The sequence below is a fragment of the Diabrotica undecimpunctata genome, chromosome 4 (assembly GCF_040954645.1).
Source record: "Diabrotica undecimpunctata isolate CICGRU chromosome 4, icDiaUnde3, whole genome shotgun sequence".
Lineage (NCBI taxonomy): Eukaryota > Metazoa > Arthropoda > Insecta > Coleoptera > Chrysomelidae > Diabrotica > Diabrotica undecimpunctata.
Genome location: NC_092806.1, coordinates 44,818,915 through 44,837,823, shown reverse-complemented (window position 1 = coordinate 44,837,823; position 18,909 = coordinate 44,818,915). Strand labels below are relative to the sequence as shown.

General features: G+C 33.0%; 1 protein-coding gene across 3 annotated transcripts; it reads left to right on the top strand.

Moving 5' to 3' along the window:
- Window positions 1–2,135: 2,135 nt before the first annotated feature.
- On the top strand, window positions 2,136–8,263 carry LOC140439465 (uncharacterized). 3 transcript variants are annotated; one of them, XM_072529389.1, is made up of 14 exons: window positions 2,136–2,262; window positions 3,659–3,892; window positions 4,025–4,258; window positions 4,391–4,624; window positions 4,757–4,990; window positions 5,123–5,356; window positions 5,489–5,722; window positions 5,856–6,089; window positions 6,222–6,455; window positions 6,588–6,731; window positions 6,860–7,093; window positions 7,222–7,455; window positions 7,584–7,817; window positions 7,951–8,263. In XM_072529389.1, exons 1-14 carry the CDS (start codon window positions 2,260–2,262, stop codon window positions 8,176–8,178), a joined length of 2,949 nt encoding a protein of 982 aa, XP_072385490.1. In that variant the 5' UTR covers window positions 2,136–2,259; the 3' UTR covers window positions 8,179–8,263. The 3 variants fall into 3 exon arrangements, with proteins under 3 accessions (XP_072385490.1, XP_072385491.1, XP_072385492.1); XM_072529390.1 differs by lacking the exon at window positions 6,222–6,455; XM_072529391.1 differs by lacking the exons at window positions 6,222–6,455; window positions 6,588–6,731.
- The last annotated feature ends 10,646 nt before the right edge of the window (window positions 8,264–18,909 follow it).

The window sequence follows — 18,909 nt, the reverse complement described above, 5'->3', positions numbered from 1 at the left end:
CAAATTTTAAAATTTCCCAATAAAATAATGGTTTGTTGAGCAATATCTCAGCGTGGTGCTACACCTCTCTGTATCGTTAATGGTGCTGTTGATAGTGCGAAATATTGTGACATCCTAAATGGTTTTCTTCTTGAAACGGCTCATGTTTTATATCCAGAGGGGTGGCGTTTCCAGCAAGATAATGCAAGATGTCATATTTCTGCTTATACTCAAGCTTGAATGCAAGAACACGAATTGGCAACAATTCCGTGGCCAGCAGCATCTCCAGATCTTAGCCCCATTGAAAACACATGGGGACTGATGAAGATAGAAGTGGAAGGAGCAGCGCGACGAGATAAAGAAAGTTTGATTCGGTCAGTTTTACAGGCCTGGAACCAAACATAATGGCCTTGACCTAGTTTCGGGTGTACCTGGACGTTTAGTTAAGTGTTTAGATTTAAATGGAGGTTGTATAAGTAAATGAAATGAATTATTTGTTAAAATTTTATATTTCAAGTGATAGAAATAAATACCGTAAAATTATAATTCTGCTTTCTTTTTTCCGGATACCTTCTATACGAACTATATATTAGGCCAGTTGTGGAATGTACCACATTTATGGTATAACAGAAACAGCGAATATGGATACCTACTAAAGGGGCCCAAATCGTAAAAATGATCTCGAGAGCGCATCACGTCGCATCTAAGCTACTATAATAACTTAAATGCGATAACATATATATCACAACACCGTGGGTACCATTTTCGAGCTATTTACGCTGTCCTTGGATTATATAATACCTTATACAAGTTGTATTTTGCAAAAACATTATGTTTATTGACTTTTGCACTAATCAGTCAATCTTCTTCGCCTCTTATTTTTTTTAAGTAGACATTACTTCTTATCGGGGAAGTCTTTTATATTTCTTGCCGTCTTTACAACTCTATTTTTTGTCATTCGGCTCATATAGTCGGTCCATTCTACTTTTCTGTTTCTTACCCAGTACTTGATGTTCTCCACATTGCATCTACGTCGTATATCTGTACTTCTAGCTCTATCCTATAGCGCTTTAATGTTTTCAGCTCTACTGCTTCTAAAATCTTTTTTGTTCTCTCTGTGAGAGGTCTTGTTTCTACGGCGTCTGTCATTATTTGTCTGATTATTGTTTTGTAAATTCTGCCTTTAATTTCTTTATTTTTATTCACGCAACTTGCGACTCTTTTTACACTATTTACTTGATCTTCCATTTCTATTTCGAGCTTTCCGTTGTTAGATAATGTAATGCCGAGATATTTAAATCATTTTTGTTCTATTATTTGATTTTCCAGCTCTAACTTACATCTTAGTAACTTTTGTGGTATAACCCTTTTAAAACTGAGAAAGTGCTAAGAGTAAACAACTTTTAAAAAACAGCTTAACCTACTTATTAGTTCAACAACAAAAATTTAATTGTCATATACACAAACATCTGGGATATTTTGAAAAAAACTTTAAAATTTTTATGAAATCCGCACATACACTCGTTCTCTAAGAGGCGATGTTTAATGCAAAATGGCAAACAGTTCACGATATATTGTAAAAATAAGTTTCAATTTGATAAAATCAAATAACTCTTAACCAAAAACTACGTATGGGATATTGTAGTCAGTGTTTGCCATATTGTACTGGAGTGTCCTTTATATTGCATGAAGAGACTTCAATATAAATAAATTACAAGATACATTATAAGTATCCTTATACTTTATAAGATACCTTATAAGTGACGGAACTGAAAATAAAAAAATTGTCATTATACTTCTAATCCATAAATGTACTAAATAAATTGTAAAACTTTAAATTTTATTAAGCCAATGACCAATTGAGGTTGAAGCATAAATGAATTTAAAAATTGCTGTAAATTAGGTTCACTGAATTTCTAAATAAAGATTCTGATACATATTTTTGCTATAATATTATATTATAGATCCTGTGTATTATACTTGTTTAAAAATCAATAAAATCCACTTTGTAAATAATCTTTTAATAATTATATCTTTTACTTCACACGATTACAACTATTTTCAAAATATGCGTTTCCGAAAAACATGACTTGCATACGTCACTGATTCCGTGTGGTTCTCGTCATTTCTAGTGTGCAAACCCCCCCTGCACACGACACGTACGAACGGTATTATAAAACCGAATGCGAGAATCCTGTCCCACATTCTGACTCAGATTGTAGTTATCAAACCAATACATAATAATAATTAAAAGTGACGTAGTTTGTTTATATATTTCCAATGGTATGTATATTTATATCGAACGTAAATTATATTAATTTTTGTAACCGGTATGTTTAGTATTATTTTAATTACATATTTGGTTAAAATGTAATATTTATTAACAAAATTTAGAAGCACTGAACAGGCTAATATAAATTCAAGAATTTAATCATTGATTTTTTAGTTCTTTTTTAATTTAACATCCTTCACGATGAGCATTTATATATCAAAACATTAATGAAGTTATATTTAAGATAGTCTTGTTAATTGGATTCTTGATGGCCTTTCTTATTGAATTTGTTTTTTTTTTATACTGTATATACTTCTAATCGTTTCTTACTTTTTTTATCTAGAGTACCTTTAATTGTTATAAAAGATTTGCCGTATTATTACTTCTTCTTATTTTTTTTATATATCCAATTTAACCAATTTATAGTCAGTCGAATTATATCACACAAGTTAAGAATATCAATTCATAATGTATAATATTATTGTAAAACATTGATCCTCCAACCTTACAAGAAATAATTATTTTACTTATATCTATTCGACAAGAATATTCCCATATACATATGCATACCCTGTTTAAATTGCTTTGGCATTTTAAAATTGCCTAATCTATATCTGTGTAACAAGTAATAAACTATGGAAATTAAATCCTGATAGGTCCCGTTAACAAGACGTGTCTGAACAAGTGTTTTAGTCTTATTTAATAGCTATTCTATGATTTTATATTCATTACCATTTTTCAATATATATGTCACATGATATGTTTCTTCTTTATCTTCATTTTACACACGATGCATGTCTTGCCCGTTCTAACGTCAAATTTCGCTTTGTCTTTTTAAAGAGCTTCCTACGTTCCTTTCCGTTTCTAATTTAGTATTTGTTTTTGTCAGAGAATTTATCCATTATTTTTAAATCTGGTACCCACCTTGTTTTGTATTCCTTTATTTTTTCATTGAATTAATTAATACTTAGTTCCTACGTCTTAACTGCTCTGTCTATCGAATGTATTTTACTCTTCGAAGATATATCAATTTAATAACATAACTTCTAGAGTAATCTGTTAACGTCATTACCAAGATCCAATTTTGTGATTACTTATTCCAGTGGATGATCTTCGCTTTCTATGTTTGTTGTTATGAGGTATTTATCTCCAAACACCATACCTTTCACCTTTTTGTAGATATTTTCGTATTGCAATTCTTATATATACACATATTTTGTAGACGCTCTTTGAAACACACTTTCAAAATTTTGGTTTACTAGCAATTAAATAGACGCAAAAAGTATTTTTTTGTCATATGTGGGTTGATTTATTTGTACACGCAACCACTACCGCAACCATTTATTCCATTACTGCTTTTATTTTTTAAGTCACATTTTAATCCAATTAATATTTTTCTGTCTTTAGAAAATGGATTGTTGTAAGCAAGGAGAATCCCGCAAAATTGTCAAACAATGCAAGTTTACTAAGCAAGACGGCACTGAAGTAGATTGCGAATGCACTTGCACATGCCTATGTGAAAGTGATTGCCAAGGTTGTCCTGGAAAAAACGGATGCAATTGCGACTGTTCTGAAAAAACTGCTGAACTAGGACCTGATGGAAAATACCGATGCAAATGTGAATGTACATGCAGCTCACAGGTACATATACTTCATATTTGAGTCTTAATAAAGTTTATTTAGCATCTTATGCTCATTTTAAAATATTCTTATTACTTATTAAGTTTTAACTAGTTACCTATTACTCTAACCTACTTATGTTTGTCATTTTAGAAAAAGGATTGTTGCAAGCAAGGAGAATTCCGCAAAATTGTCAAGCAATGCAAGTTTACTAAGCAAGACGGCACTGAAGTAGATTGCGAATGCACTTGCACATGCCTATGTAAAAGTGACTGCCAAGGTTGTCCTGGAAAAAACGGCTGCAATTGCGACTGTTCTGAAAAAACTGCTGAACTAGGATCTGATGGAAAATACCGATGCAAATGTGAATGTACATGCAGCTCACAGGTACATATACTTCATATTTGAGTCTTAATAAAGTTTATTTAGCATCTTATGCTCATTTTAAAATATTCTTATTACTTATTAAGTCTTAACTTGTTACCTATTACTCTAACCTACTTATGTTTGTCATTTTAGAAAGAGGATTGTTGTAATCAAGGAGAATCCCGTAAAATTGTCAAACAATGCAAGTTTACTAAGCAAGACGGCACTGAAGTAGATTGCGAATGCACTTGCACATGCCTATGTAAAAGTGACTACCAAGGTTGTCCTGGAAAAAACAGCTGCAATTGCGATTGTTCTGAAAAAACTGCTGAACTAGGATCTGATGGAAAATACCGATGCAAATGTGAATGTACATGCAGCTCACAGGTACATATACTTCATATTTGAGTCTTAATAAAGTTTATTTAGCATCTTATGCTCATTTTAAAATATTCTTATTACTTATTAAGTTTTGACTTGTTACCTATTACTCTAACCTACTTATGTTTGTCATTTTAGAAAGAGGATTGTTGTAATCAAGGAGAATCCCGCAAAATTGTCAAACAATGCAAGTTTACTAAGCAAGACGGCACTGAAGTAGATTGCGAATGCACTTGCACATGCCTATGTAAAAGTGACTGCCAAGGTTGTCCTATAAAAAACGGCTGCAATTGCGACTGTTCTGAAAAAACTGCTGAGATAGGATCTGATGGAAAATACCGATGCAAATGTGAATGTACATGCAGCTCACAGGTACATATACTTCATATTTGAGTCTTAATAAAGTTTATTTAGCGTCTTATGCTCATTTTAAAATATTCTTATTACTTATTAAGTTTTAACTTGTTACCTATTACTCTAACCTACTTATGTTTGTCATTTTAGAAAGAGGATTGTTGTAATCAAGGAGAATCCCGCAAAATTGTCAAACAATGCAAGTTTACTAAGCAAGACGGCACTGAAGTAGATTGCGAATGCACTTGCACATGCCTATGTAAAAGTGACTGCCAAGGTTGTCCTGGAAAAAACAGCTGCAATTGCGACTGTTCTGAAAAAACTGCTGAACTAGGATCTGATGGAAAATACCGATGCAAATGTGAATGTACATGCAGCTCACAGGTACATATACTTCATATTTGAGTCTTAATAAAGTTTATTTAGCATCTTATGCTCATTTTAAAATATTCTTATTACTTATTAAGTTTTAACTTGTTACCTATTACTCTTACCTACTTATGTTTGTCATTTAAGAACGAGGATTGTTGTAATCAAGGAGAATCCCGCAAAATTGCCAAACAATGCAAGTTTACTAAGCAAGACGGCACTGAAGTAGATTGCGAATGCACTTGCACATGCCTATGTAAAAGTGACTGCCAAGGTTGTCCTGGAAAAAACGGCTGCAATTGCGACTGTTCTGAAAAAACTGCTGAACTAGGATCTGATGGAAAATACCGATGCAAATGTGAATGTACATGCAGCTCACAGGTACATATACTTCATATTTGAGTCTTAATAAAGTTTATTTAGCATCTTATGCTCATTTTAAAAATATTCTTATTACTTATTAAGTCTTAACTTGTTACCTATTACTCCAACCTACTTATGTTTGTCATTTTAGAAAGAGGATTGTTGTAATCAAGGAGAATCCCGCAAAATTGTCAAACAATGCAAGTTTACTAAGCAAGACGGCACTGAAGTAGATTGCGAATGCACTTGCACATGCCTATGTAAAAGTGACTACCAAGGTTGTCCTGGAAAAAACAGCTGCAATTGCGATTGTTCTGAAAAAACTGCTGAACTAGGATCTGATGGAAAATACCGATGCAAATGTGAATGTACATGCAGCTCACAGGTACATATACTTCATATTTGAGTCTTAATAAAGTTTATTTAGCATCTTATGCTCATTTTAAAATATTCTTATTACTTATTAAGTTTTAACTTGTTACCTATTACTCTAACCTACTTAGGTTTGTCATTTTAGAACGAGGATTGTTGTAATCAAGGAGAATCCCGCAAAATTGTCAAACAATGCAAGTTTACTAAGCAAGACGGCACTGAAGTAGATTGCGAATGCACTTGCACATGCCTATGTAAAAGTGACTGCCAAGGTTGTCCTGGAAAAAACGGCAGCAATTGCGACTGTTCTGAAAAAACTGGTGAACTAGGATCTGATGGAAAATACCGATGCAAATGTGAATGTGCATGCAGCTCACAGGTACATATACTTCATATTTGAGTCTTAATAAAGTTTATTTAGCATCTTATGCTCATTTTAAAATATTCTTATTACTTATTAAGTTTTAACTTGTTACCTATTACTCTAACCTACTTATGTTTGTCATTTTAGAACGAGGATTATTGTAATCAAGGAGAATCCCGCAAAATTGTCAAACAATGCAAGTTTACTAAGCAAGACTGTTCTGAAAAAACTGCTGAACTAGGACCTGATGGAAAATACCGATGCAAATGTGAATGTACATGCAGCTCACAGGTATATATAATTTACATTTGAGTCTGAATAAAGTTTAGCATCTCATGCTTATTTTGAAACTTTCTCATTACTTATTAAGTTCTGACATATTATCTATCACTATAACTTATTTATACTTCTTATTGTAGAAAAAGGATTGTTGCAAGCAAGGAGAATTCCGCAAAATTGTCAAACAATGCAAGTTTACCAAGCAAGACGGCACTGAAGTAGATTGCGAATGCACTTGCACATGCCTATGTGAAAGTGACTGCCAAGGTTGTCCTGGAAAAAACGGCTGCAATTGCGACTGTTCTGAAAAAACTGCTGAACTAGGACCTGATGGAAAATACCGATGCAAATGTGAATGTACATGCAGCTCACAGGTATATATAATTTACATTTGAGTCTTAATAAAGTTTAGCATCTCATGCTTATTTTGAAACTTTCTCATTACTTATTAAGTTCTGACATATTATCTATCACTTTAACTTATTTATACTTCTTATTGTAGAAAAAGGATTGTTGCAAGCAAGGAGAATTCCGCAAAATTGTCAAACAATGCAAGTTTACCAAGCAAGACGGCACTGAAGTAGATTGCGAATGCACTTGCACATGCCTATGTGAAAGTGACTGCCAAGGTTGTCCTGGAAAAAACGGCTGCAATTGCGACTGTTCTGAAAAAACTGCTGAACTAGGACCTGATGGAAAATACCGATGCAAATGTGAATGTACATGCAGCTCACAGGTATATATAATTTACATTTGAGTCTTAATAAAGTTTAGCATCTCATGCTTATTTTGAAACTTTCTCATTACTTATTAAGTTCTGACATATTATCTATCACTTTAACTTATTTATACTTCTTATTGTAGAAAAAGGATTGTTGCAAGCAAGGAGAATTTCGCAAAATTGTCAAACATCGCAAGTTTACCAAGCAAGACGGCACTGAAGTAGATTGCGAATGCACTTGCACATGCCTATGTGAAAGTGACTGCCAAGGTTGTCCTGGAAAAAACGGCTGCAATTGCGACTGTTCTGAAAAAACTGCTAAACTAGGGCCTGATGGAAAATACCGATGCAAATGTGAATGTACATGCAGCTCACAGGTACATACACTTTATATTTGATTCATAATAAAGTTTATTTAGCATCTCTTATGCGTATTTTGAAATATTCCTATTACTTTGAAGTTTTGACTTGTTACCTATTACTCTAACCTACTTATGTTTGTCATTTTAGAAAAAGGATTGTTGCAAGCAAGGAGAATTTCGCAAAATTGTCAAACAATGCAAGTTTACCAAGCAAGACGGCACTGAAGTAGATTGCGAATGCACTTGCACATGCCTATGTGAAAGTGACTGCCAAGGTTGTCCTGGAAAAAATAGCTGTAATTACGAGTGCTCTGACAAAACTGCTCAGCTAGGACCCGATGGAAAATATCGATGCACATATGAATGTACATGTTAGTTTTAAATTGTTATTTCACATTATATCTTGGTTGTATTTTTTTTGTAATTGATATTCATTTGCTTTATAAAGACTTTATATAATTTTTTTGAGTTTTATTAAATGTCTGAACTTTGCTTAGAAAGCCTTAGAATAAAAAAATTACAAATTGTCATGTGACAAATAAATATTTTGAGCGTTGTTAAGAAAACCATAGAGAAACGTTCATGCACGGATAATTGTAAGACGCAAAGGGGCACTAAAATTCGTTTTTATTAAAACAGGTAAAAAGTATGACGTTGTTTTACTTATTTAGAAATTTTTCATTAGTGATGATGTCACAAAAATTGCTTAATTTCTTTAATCCTTAGAAAAAGATTAGTTATTAGTTTAGATTCAAAATACACCTTTACTGTTTCAAGTTGGCTTTATGTCTAGGTAAAATAATACAAGATTAACTTGTGACCACGTTTACTGAACTTCGTAAACCTAACCTATGTTCCCCCAGGCCAGATGTCATATGTCTCTATGATCGTAGAACATATAGGTACAATCTGACATGACACTATGAAGTGTCATATATGTAACATTTACAATAGTCAAGAAAGAAGGGTGAACATTTTTTTCCTGGGACCGGATCTTCTTTATCATCGAAGCTGAAACTTATTGTGTTTTTCTACACCTACTCTAATATATATTTTAACGTGTAAACATTAAAGTTTATATTTTGAGATCGATTTCCGAAATGGAAATTGAAACGTAAATAAACTTACTTTAACCTTTAATTGTGGCTTATTCCCATTAAAATAGTAATTCTTGTATTTCTTAATAGTAATTTATTTCAATTGAATACCTGTTCACTGTCCAACTAATACTGAAAAAACCTTTAAAATCTATGAATTGGCCGTTGTCCGAAAAATATGAACACATGGCGGCCCAGGGATCTTGCTCTATTCCAATTTCACTACGTCTTGGGTTTTATCGTTCTGGTCACTTTTTCTATTTACTATGGCTCCAGGAAAAAATAATTAAAACTAAGAAGAGTGAGAGAAAAAAATTAAGCAGATCAAGAAAACGGTGCATAGAAAAACATTACCCAAAAATAATTAAACGCAATCATATCAGAACAAGAAAAAATATTATAAAAGACTGTCAACAGAAAACCCACAGAAATCAGAAAGAAACAAATAACAGTAGCAACAACACAACCAAAGTGATCAGCAGATCGCATCAATATTCATCGTAGGAAAAAATCCATAAAACAGGAAAATTCAGGACACTGTAAAATTTAAGTACCTGCATAAGACTGATTACTTTAAAAAACTATAGTAAGTAGAATCACAAAAACGCGAATTTAAAACACCATTGCAAGCTATATTTATAGCACGTAGACACGCAGAGCGGAAAACTGGTTAATAAACAAGCAAGCTAAGAACAAAATTGTAGCAACCCATATGGAGTTCATTAGAAGAAGATGCAGTGTCACAAGATTGGGTCATATAAGAAACGAAGAGATACAAACAAGAATGAAAATAAACCAAGTCATATCAAGCTACAATGAGGAAAAACGTTTAATTTGATACGGACACCTAACATGAACAGATCGAGCAAGATGGATATCAAAATTTTTAGAATGGAGCCCAGTGGGAAGAACAAAAAGATGCAAATGGGGAAAATTATGGAAGAATGGGTTAAACGAAGTCTAAGAAAGACGGGACCTCAGTGACCAAGAATAAATAGATAGACATACATGTCTATTATATTGTTTGTTTGAATAAAGGAAGACGACAACAGCTTTAGAAATCTTTTTAACAGCATACTAATTCACTACAGTAGCGATCTACTTTCACTACAAACAGCAGTAGCGATCATATACATCATTATCTCACTCCGCATCTATCGCTTATTTCGTCCGATATTTCACCTTTTTTTCTTATATTTGGTTTCTGTTTTGAATATGAATTGAAGACTATATACGGATATTTACTATCCATGCCTTTACTTTTAAGAATGTCATTGAATTGGGTAGGCGTCTCTTGATTGCCATTTAATCTTCGTTGTGTGTGTACATTTAGACAAACCTTTTCCTCCCTATTACCTATCCTTCTTCTGAACCCAATCTGTGTATCGTTGATAACAAGTTACAGTTTCTTGTAATAAATGACTTTAAAAAATATTTTTTGCAAATGCACATTAAAACAGGATTGTTCGGTGATTGAAACATTCTATTGCATTAACTCTTTAGGAATTGTGATTTAAGTGAACAGCAGCCACTTATGAAAGATAATAGCAGTGTTGTATGTAGTGTGTTTTAATATATATATATATATATATATATATATATATATATATATATATATATATATATATATATATATATAATATATATATATATATATATATATATATATATTTATATATATATATATATATTATATATTTATTTTATATTTATATTATATGTATATATAGCACTAAACAGGAGTAATAATATGTTTTTTTTTGCTTTTCTTTTTAACTTCATATTCAGTCTACCTTATTTTTTAGGCCTATGGTTGTTTTTATATCTCTGTCCCTATGTAGGGGAACCATCCCAACAGTGAGACAGTTTTTTTTTTATTTTAGTGTAATTTTGTTTTTATCCATCTAAAATGAAAAAATTAAACGCCAGCATAGGCAATTTGACGTTTGACATTTATATTAATCTCTCTTCAAGTGAAATATTTGTAACTTTGAAGTTTGATATTTTTTTGCAAGAATATAGATAAGTGCATTTGTCTAACTGTAATCCAAAATCTATCTCAAACGTAAAAGAAGCCATCTGTCGACTAGTGTGCCCACAAGGAATTGGGGGTAGCATGATGAGCTTGATATCTGTTAAAGCAACAATAGCTTCATCTGGAATATTGGGAAATACAAATTTGCTGGTGCCCTTCGTTTGTCTTCTAAGATACGAAATTTCATACTCTTCTGACTCATTTATTTTCAGGACTTTTTAAACATAATACACCTTCTTTGTCTCCAATTTTCCAGGAAATTCCACGAGCACTTTCTATGGGCTTTCTATGAAGCTCCTCAAATCCATCTGGATTTATTGTATGGTAGCAGTCACCCCTGAGGATAAACCAAGTTCAAGTTCCTTCTCTGAGCTTTCAGAGCTATCTTTAAATATTTGTTTCTTGACCTTTTCTACTTTTTTCACTTCGATTTTATCAATTGTTCTTTTCTTCGTAATGTTTCGTTGTTCTATGGCATCTTTTTCGGGCGTGTCAGTAGCTATAATAGTTTTACCCGTTCTTCGCGTATTTTTAGTTTTGCGTTCTCCTGCTTTTGGAAAGCCCTTAAATTCTTCTGGTCTTTTAAAAACATCTGTGACAGTCTTGCCATTTTTATCGTTATGTTGATTGCTATTTTCAATACTATTGTCTAGGGTAGCATCATTTTCTATATCCGATATATTTTCTTGAATACTATCACTCACGGATATTTTAATTGTTGATGTACTTGGTAGATCGATGGACTTTTTTTGGCTTACACCATATTTTAGATCGCGAACGGTAACAGCGCTTGGTAGAAAGTCTATATCTGTGAAGACATTGGCATCGTATGGATATATACCACACTGTTTGAATTTATTTATAATATTGCTCGGTGTAAGAGCTTTTTCATGAGCAAAGTCGACGCACTCAGCTACCTCATATATGGTGAAAGGCTTACCTGGATGTTGCATCATCCACGTATCTACAGATGCATTATAACATGTTGAGAATGCTTTGAATACCCCCACATCTGGTGGTTGCATCTTATTTGTGGAATAAGGAGGAAATGTTAGAATTTTTACTCCGTTGTCTTTGGCCAAATTAAGAACACGAATAATAAAATGACTTTCATGATTTTCATAGATGCACCCTAGGAAAAACCATTGCTGGTGGTAGGTATTGTCCCCTGACACCAACGATGCAAAAAGTGGTAACCAATGTACCTCTCTCCCCACTTGTTACCTTGCTTCACCCCTTTCTCAGCAACAACCTTTGCTGATTTTTGAACCGTCGTAGTCGCAGTCTCATCCAAATTGTAGATTCTCCTCCCGTCATCAAACGCATCAGTTCTTGAATATATATTTTTCAAATTTTGGTAAAAAATTTAAACATTATGTCTATTAAATGACGCCGCACGGAATAAACTACATCGTTTGGGGGTGCGAAGCGACAGTCGAACATGTCTTTGGTAAAAAACCTCACATCCATTTCAGCGCTGCTATTTTTCTTTCATGCCATTTGGCAGGAATTTTCTTTTTATTTTCGATTGCCATTTCATAGGCAAGTTTTCTATAATCATCAACAGACAACCCATAAAACATGCGTGAGGAGCTTATGATATAGTTTTCTAGGGAATCTTCTTCTGCGGATGTAAATACTTTATTAATACTGTAGTTGGGACTCATCCGTATTTGACTAATGTCGTCAACGTCTCTGGCTTTCTTAACATATCTAGCCAATGTCTAAAATGGTATATCTTTCAAAGCAGCTACTTTTCTCAAAGATCGTCCTTCTCTGACCAGACTTTCTCTCATTGTTTCATCTGCGAAATTTTCAATTTTTCTTTTCTTTGGATCCATAATTTGCCTGCAAAAAAAATATTTGGTCACATTTGCTCAATAGTGAGACACTGTGTCACTGTTGGGCACGTGTAGTCGGCAGCCATTTTGTAAACTCACTACAATAAAATTTATAGAGACAAAATGATCCCACTCTTGTAATCTACATAAAAAACAGTTACCTTTAACCTAGGCATATCATCAAAATACTTTCTTTTACTTCCGAAAACACGAACTGACAAAACTTGAAAATATTTACTTAAGCACGTGGAAATTAAATTAATTTAAACGGCGCGTGCATCTCTGCCAGCCGCGTGTTCAACACTGTCGGCGATTACTTGTTGATGTAAGGTTTCTGCTCACCAATGGAAAACCTTGTCGGTCGCGTGATAAGTGGGGGAGAAATAGTGTCTCACTGTAGGACCTGTCTCACTTTTGGGTTGGCTCTCCTAGACATTACTGATTTTTCTTCGGGGTTTTTGTAATTACTTTTACATTTTTGTACAGCTGTTTCCTAAAAAAACTGATACGACTCTTAAAGCGTATTTTGTAGAAAATTGAGCAGTGTATTTTGAAGGATAAATACTTATTATTTACAGAATGTCACTGTCACTGCTAAATATTATATTATAATTTATCAGATAACTCATTCTGTTGAACCTCAAAAAATGACTCCACATGCTAGCAAAGAACTAAAAGCAAGAATGGTAACGAAATTACAAAATGGTTGGTCACTATCTGCCATAGCGAACCATTTTGACGTAAGCAGAATAACAGTTTTTAATATTAATAAAAGATTGAGAGAACAATAAACTCTCGAAGGAAATCAAGGTTCTGGAAGACCAAAAATATGTATCGCTCATAAAGATCGTACGCTTTTGGAGAGATTAGAAGTCATAGTTTCCGGGAAGATAGACAACAACTTGGCGCAGAAAAAAGCGCTTAAAGCATCGCGTCCTAGGTACCGAACTGTAGCAAAAAGACAAGATCTTACACAACAACAGAAGCAATCTTATATTTGATTTAAACCATCAGCTACAAAATCAAGGTTTTTCTTCTAAAAAGGGTAAAATTGGGGTGTATAGACCAAATAATAATAGATTTAATCCTCTATATGTTGATAGATATCGAGCAGCTGGACATTTTAGCGCCAATGTATGGGGATGGATTTCATCTAGAGGAATGGAAATGGTATGGCGCATTGATGGCAGGTTTGTTGGGCATACTTATCTGAATATTCTAGAAAATATCATGTTTTCCAGTGTCAAACAGTTGTATCTAGAAAATAATTTTATCCTCCAACAAGATAATTGTCCTGTTTATACTGCAAATATAATAAACCAGATTTAAACATAATTAGTGAAAAGTTATTATAAAGCGGTTGTAGCGGAGGAATTTTATAACTCAAAATGCCGAAGAGCTGTGTCACGATATACAACAGGTTTGGGAAGAGATCTCTGAAGAAGACCATTTTATATATCCGTTCAAGCAGATGGACCGCAGACTACAACCTGTTATTAATGCTGATGGAGATATTATAAAATATTAATTTTATTTTTACAATTTTACATACCTAAATTTAGTATAGTTTTGGTCTTCCAGACCCTCGCTTTAATTTGGCTATCAAATACAGTTATCCTTTAATTTGGTTACAATTCTTGCTTTAATATATCGTTAAGTCGTTTGTTTTATTTCTTAGTAATAACAAAAATAATAACAATAACCCTATTTTATGTAAAAACTATCATTTATATACTCTTTATAAAATGCAGGAATTCAAAATAATATCAAAATTTAGACCTTAATAATTATTATAATTTATGAATTAACACATGTAATCAATTGTTTGTTGTTTGTTTGTTTATTTTATTATTTGTCTGTCATAATAAATATAATATAATGTCAAACCAATCAAATGCACTGTTCAAAATAATCAAATCTTACTAAGAGTCGTATTAGTTTTTTAGGAACCAGCTGTACATATTGAAGGTGTCATTTTTTCTGCTATAATTTTTATTCGAAAAGTTGAAAAATAATTGTTGCAAGAATGTTTCTTCGTTTGAATACTGAACAGAACAGAAAAGGCAAAATTGTTGGACAGAAAGTATAACATAAAGCACAGGTACGCAAAAGAAAAACTTATGAATACAGTATCGACATAACAGGACTGATTTCCATGTTAATGGTTAGCGAGATGGTAGGAATTCGAGTAGAAGAGAAGTGCTGTCAGAAGTCGGGATGCCAAAAAAAGGAAACATTCAGGGAATAGTGATGTCAATGATACCGTAGGACAATTATATTATATTAAGACACTTCAATAGCATCCACACATAGAAACTCAAGCACAACAGAGCGGAACCTAAAGACTAGGTACGTCTCTAGTCGTCTAGTCGTAATATAATAAAAGATTGGTAAATATAATGAAATACAGGAGGATAGAAACTGCTAAAAGACTACTAGAAGTGCTTTTTCTTCTTCTTCTGGTGGACTCCATTACTAGAGGTTTGCGAGGTACAAAATGTTCTCTAGTCGGCGCCACCCTCAGTAATTGTTGAACATTCATGTCCGTCCAAGTTCTGATATTGCAAAGCTACGACATGGCTCTTTTGCATTGTCCTCTTTAGCCCTCTATCTTCCCTTCAATTATTATTCGGAGCAGGTTATATTTGTCATTTCTCATTCTGTGGCCTTGGTACGAGGTCTTTCTTTTCTTAATCTTTGTTATATAAGTTCTAACTCTCTATTTATGGTCTTAAATACTGTTCGATTCATTCGTAACGTGTTGTGTTCATAATGTTCTTGGCTTCTTGTCGTCTCATGGTATTTAATCTTAATGCTTAGGCTTCAAATCCATACAGAAGGACTAACAAAACGTAGCATTTAATTACTCTAATTAGGACGACTAAGATAAGTTTTCTGTTATAGATAATTTGCTTCCATTTATTATACATCTTCCTAGCCTGTTCTATTCGTGTTTTCTTCTTTTGGAATTATATAAAAAATATTAAAAATGGAACACTCAGAACTTTTGTAGGAAGCACTCTAATTAGTGTACTGAAAGCATTATAAAATAAATAAAAATTTATGAGTACAAGTTTAAGGCTAGAAAAATTAATTATTTTTTTAATTAAAAAAAATATTTTTATTAAGTATATTCGATTTACACCTGGAAAGTAGTTCTTAAAATACAAAATAAACCAATTACTTTCTTTGTTATTTTTAATTTAATTAAGCAATAGTGTAATATGAGCAGCGAAGAGAACTTCAAAAGAATCGGATAACACAATGGAGATGAATTCAGACTTTAAAAATAGAAGCCCTAGAAAAGAAGTTTTTGGAGGAGAAATGGCAGTGTAAGTAATATTAGTAAATTATTTCACAAACAAAAGTGACAAGTCTTAGTTTTAATAATTATTTGAAAACGGAGTTAATGTTAAGAAAGCTATGCATTAACTTTTAATTTCTGAATCTAAAAATAAATATTAACAAAAACTGTTTTCTAGTATCATATCACATAGCTTCTAGTGTACACGGCTGAACATAAGCCAATCTCAGTTGTCTCCAGTGCTCCCGTTAATAATCCAGTTTATTGTAACCCTGTTTATGATCCCTCCACCGTGTTGGATATATTCTCCTATCGCAGCTATATTATGCGTTCAGTTCACTTAGCGTCATTGATTTCAAAAAAATATTTATAGCAAATCGAAAAAAAAAAAACTGGGAAGAAGACATCTCAAAGCTGTATATATACGTCAGTTTTCAAAAAGTTTCAAAATGTAAGGTTTCTCTCGTTGCTGAATAGCCGAAGCGGTTCCCGTAAAGCGATAAAAACTGTTAAATTACTAAATATAAAAATTACTCAGTCGTTGTAGAGCTACTTCTTATAACTGAGACAAGATGATAAATTTTCTAAATTATATTTACGTTAGTCTCTAAATAGAATTTTAAATTACGCAAATGTAGGCAGTTACATAATTAATATGCCCGTGGTTTTATTAGGAAATCTTTTTAGTCTTCCTTGTCATTTTTCGATTACTCATGATCATGATTTACTTCAATGATTCTAACAAATTTTCACCATTAGTCTCTATCTGGGATGTAATGGGCTAGCGATGGGCAACATATAGCCTCTTCTATCCAAATATCAACCTCCCTTGCTCGTATGATGATCTAGATCATGGTCATCTGGTGCATCCTGCTAGATAACCAACGAGGCTCTGACTTCCGAGTGTTTGCCGAGATAAGCAATCTACCATTTACTGGCCAACGGCTTCGGGTGAAAGAGCTGGTAAGTGGTAGGGCACTATCTTGAGATTGAAAAATTAGTCTCTAAAGCGGAAGAACCAGGAAGTGGTCAACGGCATCAGAATGCAGAAGACAACGAGAAACCACTGTATAAAAGGTCCCTGATGACATCTGTAGTACAGCTATAATAACAAACACAACTAAAGTGGGAACAGCTACTAATCATGGAATACGGAAGCCAAGATTTGGTAGGGGAGGTGATCCACCTCTAGATCACAGAGCCTCCCAGGTCGTAACCCAAAGAAACCTCTGTGACAGAACTGAAAAAGTGTTTCTAAAAACTTCAGAGTTGATTATTAAAATATATACCTGGAATGTGAAGACAATGTATTAGGATGGAACACTTTATAGTACCATTTAAGAAATGACTAAACTTGGAGTAGGTATAATGGGCATAAGAGATATGAGGTGGCCAAATAGTGGTGCTTGTATTGTTGACAACTTTATGGTATACCACTCGGAAAATAATGACGGTCAAAATATGTATGGGGTTGGAGTAATCGAATCTCCGCAATTACGTTAATATGTTACAAATGGTATACCTGTTTCTAAAAGATTAATTATAATCCAACTTAATACTACTCCGGTTAAATTAAATGTTTAACAAGTGTATGCCTTAACCAGCGATAAACCAGAAGAAGTGCAATTCTATGAGTTGTTGATGAATTAACTTAAACAAATTAAAAAAAAAAAAAAAGATATAACTATTATTATCGGTGATTTGAATGCGAAAAATGGTAAAGGGAAAGGCGGTAAATTAATTAGTGATTTTGGTCTAGGGAAGAGAAATGAAAGGGAAGAAAGATTAAAACTATTTGTAGAGGAAAAATAACTTATAATAATAAATACGTTCTTTATACTACCACCAAGACGTTTATATACTTGGGTCTCGCCGCAAAATCAACCAGGAAACATAATAAAGAATCAAATTGATTACATAATGGTGAACAAGAGATTCTGTAATAGATGCCTATCAGTTAAAAGTTACCCCGGTGTTGACTTATCGTCAGATCATATTCCTGTTATAGGTAAATTAAGGTTTAGATTTAAAAAGGTTACAAATAAGAATAGTATAAAAAATGTGCTATAAGAAGACTAAAAGATAAGAAAACAAAGAAGACAGTCGCACGGATTCTTACAGAAGAGCTAAATAACATGGAGCAAACATATGATCCAGAAGAATCACTCCAGAATATATGTAAAACCTTTAACGAGATCAGAGAAAAACATCTAATAGAAAATAAAGAGAAGAGGAAAAGTTGAATGAATGACAATATACTGCAACTCAGGAAAAAAAAAGAAAATCGAAGTATAACAAAAATAATGTATGTACAAAAATATTTAGAGACAAGTAAGAACCAAAATATACAAGGCCAAAGAAAATTGGTTAAAAACACAGAGTGAAGAGATAGAGCTGTTGGAACAAAAACACAATATATTTAATATACATAAAAACGCTACCGCATACGCTACCTGCAAGAAAATTAAGGCTTTCGAAATGTGGCTTTATCGTAGAATCCTGAAGATATCCTATATCAACCACATTACTAATCATGACGTTTTATTGAGAATGCAAAAAGAAAGGAGTTGTTAACCACAACAAAAACAGCCAAAATGGAATACCTCGGTCATATCATGAGGAACAGCGAAAGATATGGGTTGCTGCAATTAATTATACAAGAAAAAGTAGAAGGAACACAAAGACCAGGAAGGCGAAGGATTTCCTAACTTAAAAATATTCGTACGCGGTTCAACACAACAACCACAAATCAGTTTGCAAAATACAGATTGCCATGATAGTCGTCATCATCCGAAACGGATAGGCACTGCTAGAAAAAGAAGAAGGTCTC